Source organism: Passer domesticus, chromosome 3 (assembly GCF_036417665.1).
Source record: "Passer domesticus isolate bPasDom1 chromosome 3, bPasDom1.hap1, whole genome shotgun sequence".
In the NCBI taxonomy this organism is placed as follows: domain Eukaryota; kingdom Metazoa; phylum Chordata; class Aves; order Passeriformes; family Passeridae; genus Passer; species Passer domesticus.
This window is the reverse complement of record NC_087476.1, coordinates 98,230,952-98,249,778: the sequence shown is the minus strand read 5'-3', so window position 1 is coordinate 98,249,778 and position 18,827 is coordinate 98,230,952. Positions and strand designations below refer to the sequence as shown.

The window sequence follows — 18,827 nt, the reverse complement described above, 5'->3', positions numbered from 1 at the left end:
GAGTCATTTTTTTCTTATGACAAAAGGACAGACAATTCCCCCTAAAAGTGATTCAAACACATTTATCCATATGTTAACAAACGGCTGTACACAGAAGTACTGATTCTACTAGTGTTTGATATTTGAAGTAGACAGAGAAGGCCCAAAAGTACCCCATAATAATCTGAGGAACCCTGAAGGAATATTACCAGCTAGTTAACTGCCCACAAAGTAAGGCTTAGGTAGGGAGGAATATGAATTTTGTTGATGAAAGTCATCAGGAAGAAGTGGGGAAAGATACCCACAACTGCTGCAGAACTGGGAGGAGAAAAAGGATAATTGAAAGGAAGTGTCTAAATTTGCTTGAAAAGTCCGAATTCTTTCCAGGAGCTAGAGTATTTTTCCCTAAGGAGTGTCCTTAAATAAAATCTTATCTTAGAGGAAAATACCACCTGTGGTCCTAAATTACATAATTCAGTTATAATAAGGTGTTAAAGGTGGGTACTGAGACTTGAGACTATTTAATGTGGATGTTTTAAGGATATTGATGTCCTAAGGAAATGGCATTAAGATCAGTGTGCATCAGTTTTCACAGAAGTAAAAATAATAGTATTAGTCCATGTCAGGGCTTTTTAGTATTAAGTCTTACTGGCCTTGGAGGAAGGTTTCAAGGGCTGAGAAACTGCATCAATGGATATTAAAATCACTTATGAGTATTCAGTAAGTTTTTAAAAGTAATATATTTATTTACGGCATCTTTATACGTATTGAAATGCAAATACTTACAGAGGTGTTCAAAGCTGTTAAACATTCCCAAACTGATGAAAGTTTTGCAAGTTACAGGCACAAGTCATATATGGGGGTCCTGCCATATTCTGAACACACAGGAGACAGGAATATCTTTTAAGTCTACACCAAAAGAAAAAAAAACTGAATAGTGGAAGTGTACATTGCTCTAAGCATTTGTTTTCGTTTGTGTTGTGAATGGGGCTTCTGAATGGAGCTCTGTTTTCCTGTGATTAGGAGAAGAATTACTCTTGACATAGATTGCAAGAGGCTGCAGTAACAGAAGACTTTCATGGAGCAGAAGCTGTAATCTTAGAGACCCTGAACAGAAGGTGTAAATAAGGAATGAAGACATAAAACACATTTCATTTAGGTTTAGAAGAAGTAGAGCAGCTTCTCTCTTGTTTGGCCAGCCAGCCTAACTGCTCTCAGACTGTAGATCACTGTGGTGCAACCTCTTGGAAGCTACTGAAACCCAGGGCATAAATAATACAACTCAGGAAATAGACTGAAAGTTAAACCTGGAATCATATTCAATATGTGATGAAGTCAAACTACATGCAGAATCCAGGAGAACTGTTACAATTAATGCAACACATACTGGATGTTAGTACAGACCCTTTCATTATTCATTCCAGTTCTTTATTAGTAGCCTTATCTTTCCTGCATTTTCATTGGGCTAAACAAAATTACACACATACATTATTGAATCACTAGGTATTGCTTGCTGTTTTATTAACTTTCTGGGTACACTTCAGCTTTTAATTAAATCCTCAGCTGCTGGGAGAAGTGTATAAGCTCAGGTGGGTTTGGTGTAGAGAATTCTAGAAGTACTAAAGCTCTCACAGCTCCTTTTAAAGTGTTAAATACTGCAGAAGTCCCAGCTCTGACCTTAGGAGAGCTCTGCCATCCACCTGCAATTTCTCAGGACACTTCAATTAAGGTTTCACACCACTCAAATTTAGAGAGTCTACACTGCTCAAATCTAAATATATTGAGTAGAAATATAACCCATGGAAGATCTAACTTTATAGCAGTGCTAACATTTGTGATAATGTAACCTCTTAGTATGAGTTACCTCTACTTCATTACTGCCTTGGACATCAGGAGGCCTATTTGGCATCATTCTGTTTTTTTACTGTGCATTCTGTTCTTTGGATTCATTTTCCCACATAACCTTGTGTAACTAGGAATTATTTGGAAGGTGCAGTATTATTTCAGTATGTTCTTGGTTGTGCAAATGTGGCAATGAATATTCCTTTAACAAGTGTAGCAGTGATACTAATTCCTCTTGAATATGCCATTGCAAAATCACACAATTGTTTAAATAAGGAAACTTTTCACCTACCTAAAGTCTAAATTTTTAATCTTGAACCTTACTTTTCCCCTCATTCAAATAAGTTGATCGTTGATGTTCACATCTGATACTTCACTTGATGCTGTAAGTTGTTTGGAGCAAAATGGTTTTTCCAGAAATTATCTTGTTAAATTAAAGTTTAACCAGTTTTTGGTTATTTGGGGTTTTTTTCCCTGCTTTTGTGTTTCAACAGTTGCACAAGTCTTCGATGAAAAATGTTTCTTCCAGTTATATTGACAGATTACATGACAAATTAAAACGCTAATTTCTGTGAGGTTGCATCCTTTATCACTGATGAGCTGGGACCAGAGCCCAGTTCTGCAGAGATTTCACAAGAGCAGTAACCCAACAGTTGTGGTGGTTGGAGAGCGAGCTTGTGGTGTCTCAGCTGCTGCTGGTGCCTGACTGCTGTGGGTGAAAGCTGAGACCAAAAACCAGGGACAGTGGATAAGGTCAGAAGGGGAGCCTACAGATGCCATTGTCACCACTGTGTAAGTCAGTGATCTCTGAGGTATGAAGCAGTTCAGAGCGAGTATTGATTGCACGGTGTAGCTGTGAGAGTAATCCTGGACCTGAATTGCTCTTATAGTCTGTCCCCAGTAGATAATAGCCTTAACTTAGAAATCTGTTGTGGGGGAAGAAGTTGTGATGTGGAAGTGTTTACTCTCAGATGCATGAGTTCTGTACAGCAAGGAAAATATCTGGTCCAAATCAAATGATTTAACCACCGTCTTCTTCTGGTACACGATGGAACTGGACACAGTCTTGACTAGAGAGCTGCAGTACTCAGTCAGACCTGACCCATAGCAAGCATTTGTTAATGGCAACTTACTATTACAAAGTAGATGTGCTGTGTTTATGACTTTGATTTATTAGGGATTATTTGAAATTCAGAAATAATTTCCTGAAAACCTCAGCTCTGTTCCTAAACATTTTCCCTGCTTCTCTGGGATTAGTGTTCACTACAGCAAAAGTAAGAATTGAATCTAGAAGAGTGCCATATCTTAATTTTTTCCACTGCAAATACAATGTCTTCAAAGAAACAGGAGGAAACTTTGAGTTGTTCTTCTTAGTTCCAAAGACAAGCAATAGAATAGTGTCTTGTGTAGAACCTCCTTAAGAATTGTCAATCCAAAAAATTCCCCTAAAAAGCAGCACATGCTCTGTCCTGAAGTGATAGGAATTCTCTGTTCAAAATTTGTCACGTTCAGTGTAGGAGAAAATAGTTTGACATCTTTCTGTGCAAGTAGTCAGATAAATAGGAAAGTATACTTGAAATAGCAGGAAATGGGATAAAACATATTTTGTTTGCAGGGTCTCCACAGTGCCAAACTGCATCTCTTGTGTCCTCCCTAAAGCAGCTTCCCAGGCTTATGATCTTAAAGAAAATAAACAGAAAACAACTTTGAAACGCTGGTTATACATGACCAAACTTGGAAATACAAGTTGCAGTTAAAAGAGTTCTTGAAAGATTCTTAAAGAATCTTTAACCATACCTGTCCAGTGGCTGTTACAGTATTATGTCCTCTCTCTTTGGTATACAACTTCTTCCATTCACTTCTTGGGTAGTCCTTTCCACAAATTATTTTTCTGCCTCTAGTGCAGATACATGCACATTGCTTTGCCCTCTTTATGGCAGAGAGCAAAACAGAGGAAGAACGGGAAAAAAAATTCTTACTCCTTTCTTTTCTCAGAAGCATAACACCAGTAGTAGAAATACAAAATGAATCTGTAGGATCTCATGAGCACTCTTACGTTGCACCAGAGATATCACAGAGCTATATGCTTCCAACATGAAACCTGAGATTATCACTGGCTGAGAGCAGGATGGAAGTCCCAGGGTGCCCATCCAGTCCCAGGGACAGATTGCCAGAGTAAAAGAAACATTCCAAGGTGTTTTACATCACCTCTTTTCTTTTCCTCTCCTTGATTTAGCTATTGATCATTTTGGTAGTTGTGAGTAGGTCTCAAGGATCTGTATGAAGAAGAAAATACTGTAAATTAAGTTGCAATGATCCTAGCAATGGGTAGAAAAATAAGTTAATGGGAAAAATATGTTAATAGGAAAACATAATGCTGTACATTTTGTGAACCGTTTGCAGCTGTGCTGTTTGTGAAGATTCATGGAACTGAAATGCTTTGAGAGGGCAGTGCTTAAGACAATGTGCATTGATATTTAGAGACTTCTAACTTTGAGCACCTAGAGATTAACACTCCCCATCCACTCAGTGTGGAGTGGAAATGATAGAAAGGACTACCTCAGTTTTGTAGAGTTTTAATAAGTACATCTGTCTGGTTAAAAATCTTCATCATACTGTGGCGTGTTCCTCTTTCCCCTTGGAAACGAATGATAAGATTCCCAACCAAGTTATTCTGAGATACTTATCACTTTGTCAAAGTCTATGTCAACTTGCAAAGCTGGGAAAGAGAAACAGAAGAGTTTAGTTCACTTATTTCCAAAACCTCGTTGTTTCACTTGGTGGGATTTGTTTTGCTTATACAGAAAATGTCAGTAAAACTGAAATTTCCTTGAGTTGTGTAATGAAAGCTGACAATGCTAGTGCAGAGCATTCCCACAGAAGAGAGGCAAAATAATTAGAGTAGATGCAAGAATGGAGCTGTCTAAAAGAGAAAAATACCAAATACCAGCAGACTAGAATATATTTATGTTGCCTAATGCAGTGCATACGAGCTGCCCTGGAAGCTTTGCCTGGCTGGACTATAGCACACTTGCCATTATTTATTCCACACATTCCCGTCTTTCCATTACCGTGGGTTCTTGCTAAGCAGCCTCCAGAACACAGGGAAGTAAGCTGGGTCATACTGCACTTCTCAGGTGCTGAAGCCTTTAGGACCTTACTTTGTATCTTGGTAGCTATTTGTTCTACTCTTCCATTCATTTCTTATCTATTTCATGTCTTCAAAAAAAAGAAAAAAATACTTCATTCCCACACTTACTTATAAAGAGTTTTATTGTTAGTATAATTTTCAACTCATTAAATCATCTTTCCAGTTGGAAGGGCTATGGGGGAGATGCACAAATGTTGTTTTGGGGGTGAATGGTGTGCAATTGTTCTGAACAGTGCAGCAGCATGAGCCGATCTCTGCTGGCTCATCTGCCTGGTTTGGCTGTGCTGTGTGATAGCCTGCAGATTGTTCATTATTTAAAGAGATGTTAAAATCTGTTCTTGAACACAAATCTGCTTGTAGATTCATGCAATACCGTGTTAGATAATACAACTTTGGTGCAGTTAGTTTACTTCTAACCTTACACAGTTTACTTCTAACCTTTGGTAGAGAATTTTTGCAGTATCTTCAACTCTTAAGTCACAAAGTATTTTTAAATTCTGTTTGAACATCTGTTCATTAAAATTTCAAATTTACAAGAGAAGTAAAATATCTTGTGAAGAATGTGAAGTCAAAGCACACAGTACAGAATTCTGCACAGGATTATGTCTGTGTTATTACTAGGACTGTTTTTGAATAGACTTTTTATAGGGCTTTATACAAACACAGGTTGTTTATTAAATAAAATTTGGAAATTGTATAAGCTGCAAGTTCTGACAGTTTTGAACTTCTGCCTGTTGACTTGGGAATGAAAATAGTAAATACTGATCCTAATGGACAGGTACAATGATTTTTAAGTATCAGAAGCTCAGGGTTTTATGGTAATGTTGACTTCACTTTCTTTTACCTACCAGTGGGAGTTTCTTTGAATATATCAAAAGGGGTCACTGTAGTATAGAAGGCTAAACTTCCAGAGCAGTTGGTGCCTGCAATGAAAGGATAAATGTCTAGAGTGAACAATTAAGATGATTGATGGTACTTGGTAATGAAGGGCTTTGCCTTTCCAGGTCAGCAGTGATACTTGAACGGCTCAGCTTTCAGAAACTCAAAAATGTACCAGGGCTCTTGAGTGTAGCAATGAAGAAAAGGCAATTTTTTCTCATTACCCACACACAGCATACTGTAGGTCTGTGATAACTCTCTGGTCTGGAATATGGAAGCCTATTCTGTTTTCTGTTCTCTCCAATATCCCTTTCCCATCAGGTTCCTCAGGAATGATGAAAGCTTCATATTTGCTGGTGTGGTCTTGAGCTTCCTTTGAGTGACTCCTCTGTAAGGCAGGGATGGTGCTCTGCTTTATGACTTCAGCCATTTTTGCTCTGGTGATGAAATGGAAGTGAATTTTTTTTATGATATATTGTGTAGAAGTTTCTGTGGTGCTTAGAGGAGCTCAGATGTTTTGAGGCACTACATAATGTTTTTCCAAGATGTTTGCATTAGAGACCTGAGGAGTGGGTGATTCATAGTTTACTTCTAACATCAGAAAACAATTGCAGAGCTGTGAGATGTATTATTACATTTACGAGATTGAAATCTTCTGCACTGGGAGTGGAAGTCTGGCATGTTTTAGCTTGATGACTTGGGCAAATGAACTTCAGCTAGCAGACAGATTCCCTTTTGCAATGCTCTTTACACTAGTAGAAAAGTTATTTATTTTGTCTTTTAGTTAGAGTGTGCTAAAAGAAGCATTTCTGCAGTAAATTCTTTTAAGAGACACAGCTTGTATTTGATACCATCCCATAATGAACTTAATGGCATATACACTGCAAGTGTTCATTTGTCTAACCTACTTTGTAACCGTAGAAGCAGAGTTCTCAGGAGAAAAGGTTTCACCTCTAAATATGGATCGGCATTAAGGATCAAAATACAGATGCATCTATTGGCCTTCTGCCCCAGCACACACAAGTCAGTAATGAAACTGCTGTAAAATCTGATGGTCTTGATGCAACTCAGGCACTTGTGCACGTGCAGACCACAGAATGTCCATTCTGATTTTCAAACCACTGAAGAAACAAGGAGTGAATACAGCAGTAATAACCTAATTGAAGATACGCACTCTGAACTAATGAAAAAACGTTCATAACTAATGTCACTCAATTAGTTGATGAATAACAGTGTTTTAAAGGCCTTTAAATTTTAAATAAAACCTACAAAAAACCAAGTTCCAATCTTTAAAGTGACTTCAGCATTTGTAGCAATGAGACTAAAGGTGTGAATTCTCTTTTTGGAAATGGAGCTTCCAGATCTGCATTGCTAATTCAACCAGAATAAGACCCCTTCCGTGAATCAGCCAATATATGCAGAACTATTTTTATAACATTCAAAATGAGCTTGGGTATTCTTTCATTAGATACTATATATTCTAATTAGCAGTACATATTTAAATATATATATATATATGCATATATTAATAACAGGTTTAGATCACTTAGTTGCTGAAATTAGACAAGCTATTCCTATACTCTGGTAAAAATGAAAATCACCTGCCATTCTTTTGTGGACAATTACTGAAACTTTGTTCAAGAATGCATAAAAAAATCCTTGATGAACAGAAAAAAATAATAGGTCATGTGGAATAAATACAGTGTACAGAACAGATTTTCCTGTGTAAAAACAGGTGCTCTATAAAGAAATGAAAGGTGCTCAAAAATGAAATAAAGATTGGGCAAATCAGAGGATAGATTGTATTAGGGGTGGCAGGGTAGAAAGGAACACCATGAAGCTGTGCTGGTCTGCATGAGGCTTTGTAGAAGGGGAAGAGATGGGGCAATTGAAAGGTCATGTTCCAAAGTGATAAATCATGTGGCATATGTACTTCCTTACTACATTTACAGAATTGTCAAAGGGTCTTGGTGAAGCAGTGCAGAAAATTGTATAAATTTTCAAGACCTCTTTTCAGTAACATTAGATGGCATTTCTACCTACACTTGTTAAACATTTGGAAAGGATCTGTAAGACTGCCAGGATTTAAAATCAGTTTTTATTTAGAAGGGGCTGATCCACCTCCTGCCCAGTCCATATCTTCATGGTGTCTTGCATCTGCTTCTAAAATGTTCATTGCAGCTAAGATGGTGAACTTGATTTTTGAGCTCATCCAGGTAGGTATTTATGATTCTTGTATCTGCAATGGACATTGGTTCAGCAATTTGATATCTTATTTCAAGAAATAAGGGAAGCCATCAGACCCTGCTTTCTGTGAGAGAAAACTGAGTGAAATGAAATGCCTGTTCAGTATTGGCACTATAGTCCAGGGATATTTTCATTTTAACAGTCAAACCTTGAATTTTTGGCACCTCGGGAAAGATATTTGTCACATTTGAGTGTGGTATGACCCAGATTGAGATTGAAGTGGAGGCAATGATCACAAGGGGTGAGATACATACCAATTCAATCTGCATGTTTCCATCCATATTTCTGAATTGTACATGCCAATACAGAAAACTTGTCTTTTTTGGCTTTGTTCCTAGAACTGGGTTTCAAAGCCAGACACAGGTAATAGGCTTGTCTTTTCTCAGCCTGGTGCTACTGAAACAAAGAGCAAAGATAAATCAATTTTTCTTCACTTTTTAAAAATAATTCCATTTATGACACTTTTCCCCTCTCTGTTTTCGTAACAATCACTCACAATCAAAACAATATAAAGATAGCAAATTGTTCTCTCCTGCAATTGATATTTTATAGTCCAGGAACTTAAATTGCTTCACATACATATTCTCATATATTTGTGTGTGTATGTATGCACAAAACACTCTCCCAATCATTCACTCACTCATTTTTATCCTGTTCCATCTCTCAAATACTATAATTTTGTGGATTGAATATCTTTGGAGCATTTAAGGAGCAGCAGTAGTGTAAAGCATTCAAGTTAGAGGCAGAGTGTTACTCTGCACTATCAGGCAGGAGGAATAGCCCAGCACAGGCGATATTACACAAACCATACTTGGTTTTGAATACAGTGGACTGGTGAGCCCTGCAGCTGTGTGACTTCTCCCTCCTATAGCATCCACTGCTATTTAACATTCATTTTGGAGGTGGGAAATTTGAGGCAGTTTCTTTATTGTTACAAAGTGTCAGGGACAAAGAGGAAAAAAGCTGATTTCCTTTGTAGACTAGAAAGTGGTGGCTATGGCAGATGTCCTCCTCACCTGCAGGGAAAAGTGCAAGTCACGTGCTCCCTGGAAAGCTGAGTAATATCACGGAGCTTTAGACAAAGAGACGATAACCTCAAGATCTCAGCTACAGAGCAAAGTGATGTGGCATGCCACATCCCTGTCTCAAATGTCTGTTCCCTCCTGTGGTTAGTGTCAGAATGGTTCATGGGGAGAAGCTTCTGAAGATGGGGATAGCGAAGGAGCAGTGAACTCTCCTGCTGTCACTGCCAACGCTGGCAGTGAGGAGGAAGAAAGGTGCTTAAATTTAACAGTTCTGACCTGAAAATCTGCTTGGGAGCTCATCATAGAGTACCATATGCGTGAGTTTCAGAAATGACAACAAAGTCCACTCAAAAGTAGGAAAGATTTCAGCGAAGGTGATTAAAACCCAAAAGCATTAGCTTTGTTACTATGTAGACGTACGTAGCCTAGATGATTTTGGAGGCTTCCTGTATAAGATGAGGGGATGGCAAAAAAAAACCCCACAAATCTTGTGTGACTTGAGCTTTGGTACTGTGTTGATAAATTCTCAGCAAAAGGCAGTAAATGATCAAATATTTGTTACCCTGTAAGAAAATACATAAAAGCTTTAAACTGGTGTGAATTTTGAGAACTGAGTAATCCCCCAGTAGACGGGGGGGTTACTCACTTGTGTTTCAGGTGAGATGCCACCTCTGTAAGCAGTCCCTAACCGTGTCTCTTGTCTCCCTCTGGCAGGTTACGTGTTCTGCATGTTGCACCGCCTGCCCGAACAGCACGACTGCACGTTCGACCACATGGGCCGCGGGCGCGAGGAGGCCATCATGAAAATGGTGAAACTGGATCGGAAAGTAGGGAGATCTTGCCAACGCATTGGCGAAGGATGTTCCTGAGTGCAAGACTGCAACCAAATGCTGTTCTCTTAGTTCACTAATGTTAGCCTTATTTAGGACAAAGTCAGCCAGACACCTTGTACTAGGCAAGTTTCAGACTACAGCCAATCAGTTTCCTTCCTTTAGCCAACCGTCCTGGTACTGTAGTTTAGGGATTGATGGTGGTTGAAATCTATCTCTGGCTGGTTACTAAGGTGCCTGCTAGCCACCGTATAAAAATAAAACATGAAGAAATATTATTTTTGAGTATGGCTAGTGGATTTAAACAAAGCAAGAAAAATCCAAAGGCTTCTGTTATTGCTGGAGTCACTCTAAAAGCCTTATGCTGGAAATGTTCCAGCTGCAGAGTTAAAACAAATAGTTGTATAGAAGCTGGTGTAAAAGTTTGCTATGCACATGGCTTTCGGACAAACTGTTTAATGTGCAGCCTTTCACCTCTTCACTGCTACTGAATCCTGAGGAGGTGAAATACTACTCGGAGCAGCAACTGCAGCTGCTTAAGCCCAGAAGACCTGACTGGTCACTCGTGCCTTCATCGCATGTGGCTTTTGAGTTAGGCAGTGTCACCAGCATCAGGGATTCTGTTGGGGTAGGAACACCTTTCCGGTTCTTCCCAGGAAGCCAAAAAGAAAGGGGGACAGAGATTCTTATGAAAAATTTTTATATGTATCTTACTATAAAGAACCTATCAGGGTTTGGGTTTTTTTTCCTTCTTTTTTTTTTTTTTCCTTCTCTGTTAAATTATGATCTCTCTTTAAAGCCAACTCCATCCTGGAGCAGTAAATGGTGCATAACTTTTTACATGGCATCCACAGAGATTCTACGCATTGTGTGAACAGATTCCACATACCTTGAGCAGTGCTGCCATTCCCACTGGCCGAAACCTGATTGGCTCTTGTTTGCCTTTTGCTAAGTGCAGGTATCTGATAATTGATCAAATAAGGCTAATTCACAGCACAGTAGCCATGGCTGGATTCTACAGACTGACTTTCTGTAGCTAGACTTACATATTGGGGAAAAATGGACATTTTGTAGCAAACGGAATTCAGTAACAGTATTGGGGAACAACCCGTAAAACAAACACCCTTTGTCAGAATGAGTTTGTGTTCCTCACGTTCAGAGTGTCAAGAGATAATCAAAGGGGCTCCACCAGCCCTCCTTCTATGCAGCTGAACGCGCCCAGGAAAATCCCTGCCCACAAAGTGAGTATAGCAAGTGGATGTGAAAAGCATGACCTGGATCTGGTTAGAGCCTTGGTTCTGTTTACAGTGTGTCACGCTGAGCTGAGCCGAACAGCACCAGCTTTGCCACTTCGGAAACATAAAAGCAAACATCATAACTGGGCTGTCTCCTGCTGCACACAGGGCTTACGCAGGTAAAAATGATTCGTGCTGGTGGTGCCCAGCTTAATCCTGAATGAGTTTAACTTCAGTCGATTAGTAAGTTATTAACAAGTGGGTACATTTGTAAGAAAACCTGAGGGAGGGATCGACTTTGTCTCATCTTCAAATACTGGGCGGATGTGAAACATTGGGGGTGAAGTAACCTGTCACTTGGAAAACCCCAGCTCGTATGAGTCATCCTCCACTCTACTTGTTACAGGTAATAACTCCTTATAGGCCAAATTATACTGTTACTTTTTGATAGCCAGTTAGGAACATTTAACAATTAGACAACTAATTAAAACAAGAATACATATATATATACATATATATATGTGTCTCCACACACACACTCAGCATCTGACTGTATTAGCATTAACCATGAAGCAAATCAGAAGTGTCCCATCATTATAAATGCAAGCTGTCTGGAAGGCAAGCTGTGGTTTTTGTTTTTTTTTTCCTTGTTCTTATTCAAGAATATGAACCAGCAGCAAAAGCTTCTGTAATGGGCTGCATTTTCAGGAAGTGGTCCTGGTGAGAGGGACTGTCCAAGGATATTATTTACATTTGTTGTGAAGAGTTTAAAAAAACCATGGATTTTGGCGGCTGCTGTGATATGCACTTTCTTTTCCTACAAAATCTTATCCTAGCATTTGATGGGCATTCTGATTGATATACAAGACTTTTCTGCATTAATACTGAAGATGCTATTTTGTTCCTCCTTAATATTCTCTTTAATCTCGTTACAAGTGCGCAGACGGTTTCAAGGTGGCTCTTGAGAGGACACTACTTAAAGTTCATGTGAATTATGGACAATGTTCACTTTAAACAAAAAGTTGGGGAGGGGGTTGTTCCTTTGCAGTATCTGTTCTGTGAAGTTTGTTAAACGTAAAGAAAGCTTAAGTTCTTGTATCTTAAAAGAAGATCTTATTTAACCCTTTTGTGTTCTAGATTTACTTACACATGTAGCCTAGAGCTCAGTTTTAGTTTAACATTGTGAAAATATTAAAAGAATCTTGTAACTTTATTCTTTTTCCTCATGCTAAAAAAAATTAAACCAATCAGATTAAAGTTTGAAGTCCTTTCTGCCTATTCCAACAGGTCTTACTATTTTGCACCATTTCTACTGTAAATTCACGTAAGAAATACAAATTGGGAAAAGACTGAGGTTAGGTCAGGAACTTCAAGCTGAATTTACAATTGGTGAAGGGTGGACAGGATTTTCTACAGGTTTGGAAGGGAAGGATAGTATTTCTACTGGGTTTGAATTGAGGGATTTGTTTTGTAAGCAAATCTGCTGTAGCCAGTTTGATCCATTTAACATTGAGGTTAGATATGGTAATCAAAGGAATAAGTTGTGCATACTCTTCAAGTCAAATGCATACTGTACACTGAATCACTGGCACTAAAATGTCTTAAATGTTCTTTCATGCACTTTGACAGCTTCACCTGGAGCAGCTGTATTCCAAATTAGAATGAGCTATATTCATAATGGATAAACAGAGGAATAACTATTGTTTCTTAAACATTTAGATGCTAAAAATGCAAGCTAATTAAAAACCCCATAATTTACTGTATTAGAGGGAAAGTGTAATTAATCATTTTTTAAAAACCTTGAAAATCATTTGGAATTCAAATTGTGCCTGATTCAGGGGTCACATACAGCCCTTTGTTTCCTCAAATTCTTATGGTACTTTAAATTACAAAACTGAATTATTCTTGAACAAGATGGCTGTGTTCTAGTAAAGGTAAATTACATAGAACTGCCTTTTTGTTGAGTTTCAAACCTGTGTCTAGGTGTGACTAGGGCTTCTAGGAAAAATAAGACTTGCCTGGGAATTTTGCTGTGTCCCTGTTGTGTTTCGAAGCAGCTCCGTGTCTTGACTGAGCAGCAGCACATCTGTAACGTGAGGTACCTGAGAACATGAACTGCTCTTCAGTGTGCACGGGAAACACCCTGCAAAGAGTCCTGGTGCAATTCCAGCAATCAAAAAATTATATTAGCTACTTTTATCAACTCAACGGCAGGTGATAAATATATTCAAAACTTAAAATTTGCATGACTTTTCTTTTGGACAAATTGCAATCCCCTGGCCTAGTGAATACAATGTCCTCTTTATATTTGGCTTTGTACTCACTGTGGTTCAGTTCACTCTGTAATCAGCAGTTCCTTCTGTGATTATGCTACATCTTCAATATAAATCTCTAGGGGATAAAAGCACTTTTTTTTTTTAATCTTACTATGATTATTTCAGTACAAAGGCTCACCAGGAAGGAAAACTGATAGTAACTGTGTCGTAAAAATACAGATTTTATAATAGACTCCAAGAAGTAATATCAGTATAATATCTGATAGCACCTGTCCTCACAGTCAACGTGTTGACAGTTAAGTGCTCTGATGAATTGTAGTAACATTCTCTTTGTTGTATTGTAGTTACTGATATTGTCCATCACCAGAGGAACAGCCAAGAGAAGGTCTAAGCAAAGTAATGCCTTCATGTAACAATGAGCTTGTAGCCAGTTCATGCTGGAAATAAATTAATATTCTCCTGGAAACTTTTATGCCTAGAAAACTAATGGAAACATTTAAGACTGCACTTTTTAAAATTAACTACATTTATTGATACCAGATGTTCATCTCGTTACTCAAATACATGATTTGAATTCTGCATAAAGAACAAAAGTTATATATCTGGTTCAGCACAAAGGCTGTGGTGGCAGGAGCTGCTGTGTAAGGACGTAGTTTTAGTATAACCAGTTCATAAGATTAGGGTTAGTTAAGGCTGTGTCTGTACATACTTTACTACAACAGGATCACAGTGAAAAAAGAGTACATAAGATTAAACTGCTCAAAAGTATTTGCAGTGCACATTTTACACGGTGAACTGGTGCAATAATGGGTTTTATTTCTCACTATCAGCAGCTGTTTTGGGAGAACAAACATCACTGCTGCTGGAAAGAGCCACTCTTAAATAATGTTCCTGATATACATCCGTGAGGAGGACTCTTCTTCATCTTCATTAGTTTTTCCTTTTTGTTGAAGCAGTCAGCATGTGCAGCTGGGCATTTGAAAATAGTTCTGTTTGATTCTGTTTGAATGTTTCTCTTTTTGGCTTCTCAGTATTCCCACTGAAAAAAAAAAAAGCATCAACTTCATTGTTCTTGCAAATCCCTGCACGTTAGATCAAGCAGATTACAATACAGGTGTTGGTCTACAGAAGTGATGAGCTCCTTGTATTTTACTGCAGTGGCAGCTTATTTCTTCAGTTAACTGAAACATAATGCAAACACAATTCACCTGTTCTGCATTTTGGGCTGTGGGGTTTTTGAACTTCAGTTCCATGATTCTGTTCCCAAAAATCTTCCCATAAACTCTGCATGCTTCATCTTCCACTCTGAAGTTGAGTAATGACAAAAGAAGGCATGAAAACAGGAGGCAGAGGATGGCAAAGTGACAAATGCTTAGTGATCACATCCACCTTTCTCTTCAAGTCAGATTGGATCATAGAATAGCAAAGAAGCAGATAATTACTTGCCAAGCAGCACCACCTTTTTCACTTGGTACTACAGAAAATCATTTTGCTTTATCTTTGTTACTATACTTGTGTAGAGTTTGTCTGAGTCAATTCTGCAACAGATGTTATATGCAGAGAAATGAAACAGCACCATCATAATAGGAAAACATTTTTGATAGATTATTTAGTAATAACTACATATTTTGCTACTGGACCTTCCTATTTTGCAATATGCTGCTATTTTCTTTGGAAGAAAAACAAGCAGAACTTTTTTTAAGACTAACTAAATTATTTCAAATTCAATATGTGCTGCTGAAGCATTAGAAAGAGATTACTGAAATTATATATAGTTTTTAAAGATGATGATGACTGCATCCTCTAACAAAAGGGTTTTGTTCTTCACATAGTAGCAGGTGTTGATGGCCATGGTTTAACCATAAGCAGAATATTCCTTTCTGCTAGGTTTGTGCAAAGCCAATAACATGCAGTAGGATGCTCTGAGTTAATAACTTGTAGCACAGTGCAGTGACTGTGTAAGTAATGAGAATAAAATTATAGAGACCTACTCCTGTCTGTGGCTCTCCCTTCACACGAAAGGACAGATAACACCCACTGTTTCCTTGTTGCTTAGTCCCCTTTATTCTTTTCTGAGTCACAGAAGACACTTTCCTTCCTTCTACCAGCATGTTCAAGGAGGATGGAAAGCCAAATTCTAACTAAGGTTATTTAGAAAAAAAAAGTTTACATCTCTGAAGGCAAAGTATTGAAGTTATATGGGTATCAGAGATGCAACTCCAAAAGGAGCTCTCCTTAGGGTTCTTGGAAGGAACACTTGAAAATTTGGGGGTGTCTTTATCTTTGTAGATTGTTTAGGATCTCTTTGAATCAAAAAGTTAATCCTAATAAAATCTTTAAAAATAAAGAAAAGCACAGCATTGTATCTTCCTTTGAAAGGGACCTGCATGATCAGCACTGCTACTTTAAGCCAGCTCAATGAAAGGTTCATTGCTGACTCCTGAAATACTTTGTCTCATCTCCCTGCTTTTCAAAGGAGCACATGAATGCAAGACACTTAGAGGAGGGAGGGAAGAGTGTGAGCTAAAGCTAAGCCAAATTCATTTATCATTCTAGCAATATTTGTCTTTTTCCCCCCATCTCCTCTTTCTGCAGTGTTTATACTACATTTGCTTTAGATTCCTGGAAGTTTCAGCTACACCAGTTTCTGGAGAAGTCTTTTAACATGCTGCATTTAGCAGCAGCATGAGGAAGATGATGAGCTCCAGTAGGTGAAAATGAAAATTAATCACTGCTGGCCAGCACAACTCTCGTCCACACTAGAGTGTTAAAAGGAATGTTTCAGTTCATCCTCCTGCATCAGTCCTTCTCATTTGGGTAGTCTGTCATGTGCACAGCAGCCAGAGGTGTGACCTTTGTCCTGTCTGCAAGCAGACTCTACCTTTCGTTACACACACCCACCCCAACATTTCTGTAGATAGAAACACTCACCAGATAAGCAGCAGTCAATTAGAAATTCTACATCTACACACCTATTTTCAAGTCACTCTGTATACCCCTTGTTTTCTCCTTTTGACTGGTCTTAGGTCTTGTCAAAAATAATAGTTCCACATGTATTTCCTGTACATGGATCTATATACACTCGAATCTTCTGGGACATGAAATGGCTGTAGCAGAATGATGGTGCTGGAATAAGCCAGCTTTCACTTCTGCACACCCACACATGTATTATCAGTCCTTGTCTGGCTTGTGTTCTGGGGAAAAGTAGCTTGTCCCCATATCTCAATTTGCCTGTTTAATAGTAACTGTAGTTAAATTATTGTCAACTACTATAGACTTGGTCCTGGAGCCACCATCATGTTCATTTACAATTCCACTAAAAACACTCCCCTCGAGCAGGTTTGAGTAACTGCCAGCAGTTCTGATCTCTCTCCACAGTGTGTGTCCTGCTGTCCTGGAGCACAGAGCTCTGAGGGCTACAGGAGTGTGCACCTTGTGGCATCAGCAAGGTGATGCTGATTGTACTCCAGCTACCACCTTAACAGAAATACTTTGCCCCTGAGGCAGCAACTCCTGCTAAATCAGTGGGAACACGTAAATATGTGCTATTTGAAACTTACTATCCAATAAATAGATATTTATCAGCCTGTTTTCAGCACCCCTGAAATTTGATTTGCTGTGATTTCCATAAGCTTTTCTCCATCATCCCTTTTGCAAATTCTCTCTCATTGACTTTGATGCCCACTCTTCTATCAAATTGTCATGTTCAGAGACAGAGTCTGTGTGAAGACAACAGGAGAGCTGATCACATATCTAAAGGTGCTGGGGCTTGTATTGCCATCTGCAAGAAAAACACAATTTTCAAATGGTAAATGATTGCTGCTCTTTAGTATATGAAACTCCTATAGCTGTTTTAATACACTGTAGCAAATAACATTTAGGCTGTGTTCTACTTCCAAGTCAGCCCCCTTCTTCCTTGCTGTTAATTCTGGACTTTCTCCATCTGAGGAACCTTAGGCTAGCTTGATACTGCAGCCACTGGAGATACACAGGCAGTGTTTAATAGCACCTCTGCAAGTGCCAAATACCCATCCAGACCAAGAATACAAAATTGTCTCTTTGTTCTGCTTTAGTTTCTTTCTTCCTCTTGTTAACCCGGTACTGTTGTTTTGTGGATAAAATATAAAGCTATCGCTCATTTGCTAAGTAATGCTAAACATTTATCAATCACAGTGATTGGTTTAAGATTTTTAACATGCGGTTGATACTGTGGGTTTGTTTGGTTTCTTTACACCAAGCTTCATGAAGACAGTGCTCAAGTGTTAACTACTGAAACAGGCAGATCTGACTGACATAGAAACCACACGTCGGGCAGACCCAAGTCAGGACTTCTTACATGAATCAGAAGCAGTTCCTTGCCTTTGCTGTTCTGCATGTGGAGAATAAAGGCAAAGCCAACTCTGCTGCCTCAGCTGCACAGCCTGTGCTAGTGGTGCCCTGGCTCGGCAGCTGGAGGGGGGCTCTGTGCTGTGCCCCAGGCCCTGAAAGATCTCAGGAGTCACAGAACCATCATCCACGAGTCCCTGGAGGCAGACAGACCTTCGCTGTACCTCCTCTTTCTAAACGTGTTTGTTCTGCAAAACAATAAAATTGTTTATGAAGAGATGTGCTGTATTAAACAAGACAATGCTGACTTGCAATTGAATGGTGCATTCCACAGTGGCTTTCCCTAGCAGCCTTTGGCTGGTAGCAGTAAGGTGGGTAAGGAACTTCAGCAAGCCTATGGAACTCAAATCACTCCACAGGAACCAAAAAAAATGTTAGGCCTTATGCAGTCTGCATACATCCAGCAAGGCAATAAGATTAATGCCTTTATTTCATACCAGCCCTGATTCAGTCACTTAACACCAACACAGATCAGTTTCCCTCAGCCAACATTCAGCATCTTTCTAGAGTAAAGGCAAGGAGGATCAATCATTTTGAGAGCAGTCCGCAGATAAAACATATCAGAGTTAAATATATACTATAAGGATTACACAGTTTAGTGTAAAGCATACCAAAATAGAATTCTAATACTGCAATGCATTTCAAATACGACACTACATTTCTGATTTCTCAGAAAGCTCCATGTGAGCCGAGATTGGGGCATTAACAGCAGAAAAAAAACAAAAGGCAATAGGCTTCCCACACTATATAATTCTTCACGGTAAGACAGTCTGACCCTTGCTGTTCTTACTGTTTATGGATTTCTTGGTGTAATTTTCTGTTTGAGAGAGCTTAAAGGTGAACTACAGTTTGTGGATACGGTGTAATTCCATTGCTAGATAACTGCTACTCCAAGTGTGTGAGAAGAATGAAAGCATTAAGTCTTAGAATGTCTAGTTTTTATCCTTTAGTTTCAGGCAAATATGAAATAGCAAATT

At 38.8% G+C, this 18,827-nt stretch overlaps 1 protein-coding gene and 1 long non-coding RNA gene across 5 annotated transcripts in view; one reads left to right on the top strand and one right to left on the bottom strand.

The window, feature by feature from the left end:
* The window catches only part of ZFAND3 (zinc finger AN1-type containing 3), a 132,050-nt gene extending 121,819 nt beyond the window's left edge, over positions 1–10,231 (top strand). For both annotated transcript variants that reach the window (XM_064414568.1, XM_064414567.1), the window contains exon 7: positions 9,838–10,231. In XM_064414568.1, coding sequence (XP_064270638.1) covers positions 9,838–9,992 — 155 coding nt within the window. In that variant the 3' untranslated portion in view covers positions 9,993–10,231. The remainder of the gene's footprint in view (positions 1–9,837) is intronic.
* LOC135297238 (uncharacterized) lies at positions 704–8,528 on the bottom strand. Of its 3 annotated transcripts, none has more exons than XR_010359280.1 (3): positions 5,821–8,528; positions 3,619–5,040; positions 704–3,500 (listed from the first exon to the last, which is right to left on the bottom strand). It is a non-coding gene; the product is annotated as an uncharacterized LOC135297238 (long non-coding RNA). The 3 variants fall into 3 exon arrangements; XR_010359281.1 differs by having other exon boundaries at positions 704–5,040; positions 5,821–6,288; positions 8,353–8,528; XR_010359279.1 differs by having other exon boundaries at positions 704–5,040.
* Positions 10,232–18,827: the final 8,596 nt, after the last annotated feature.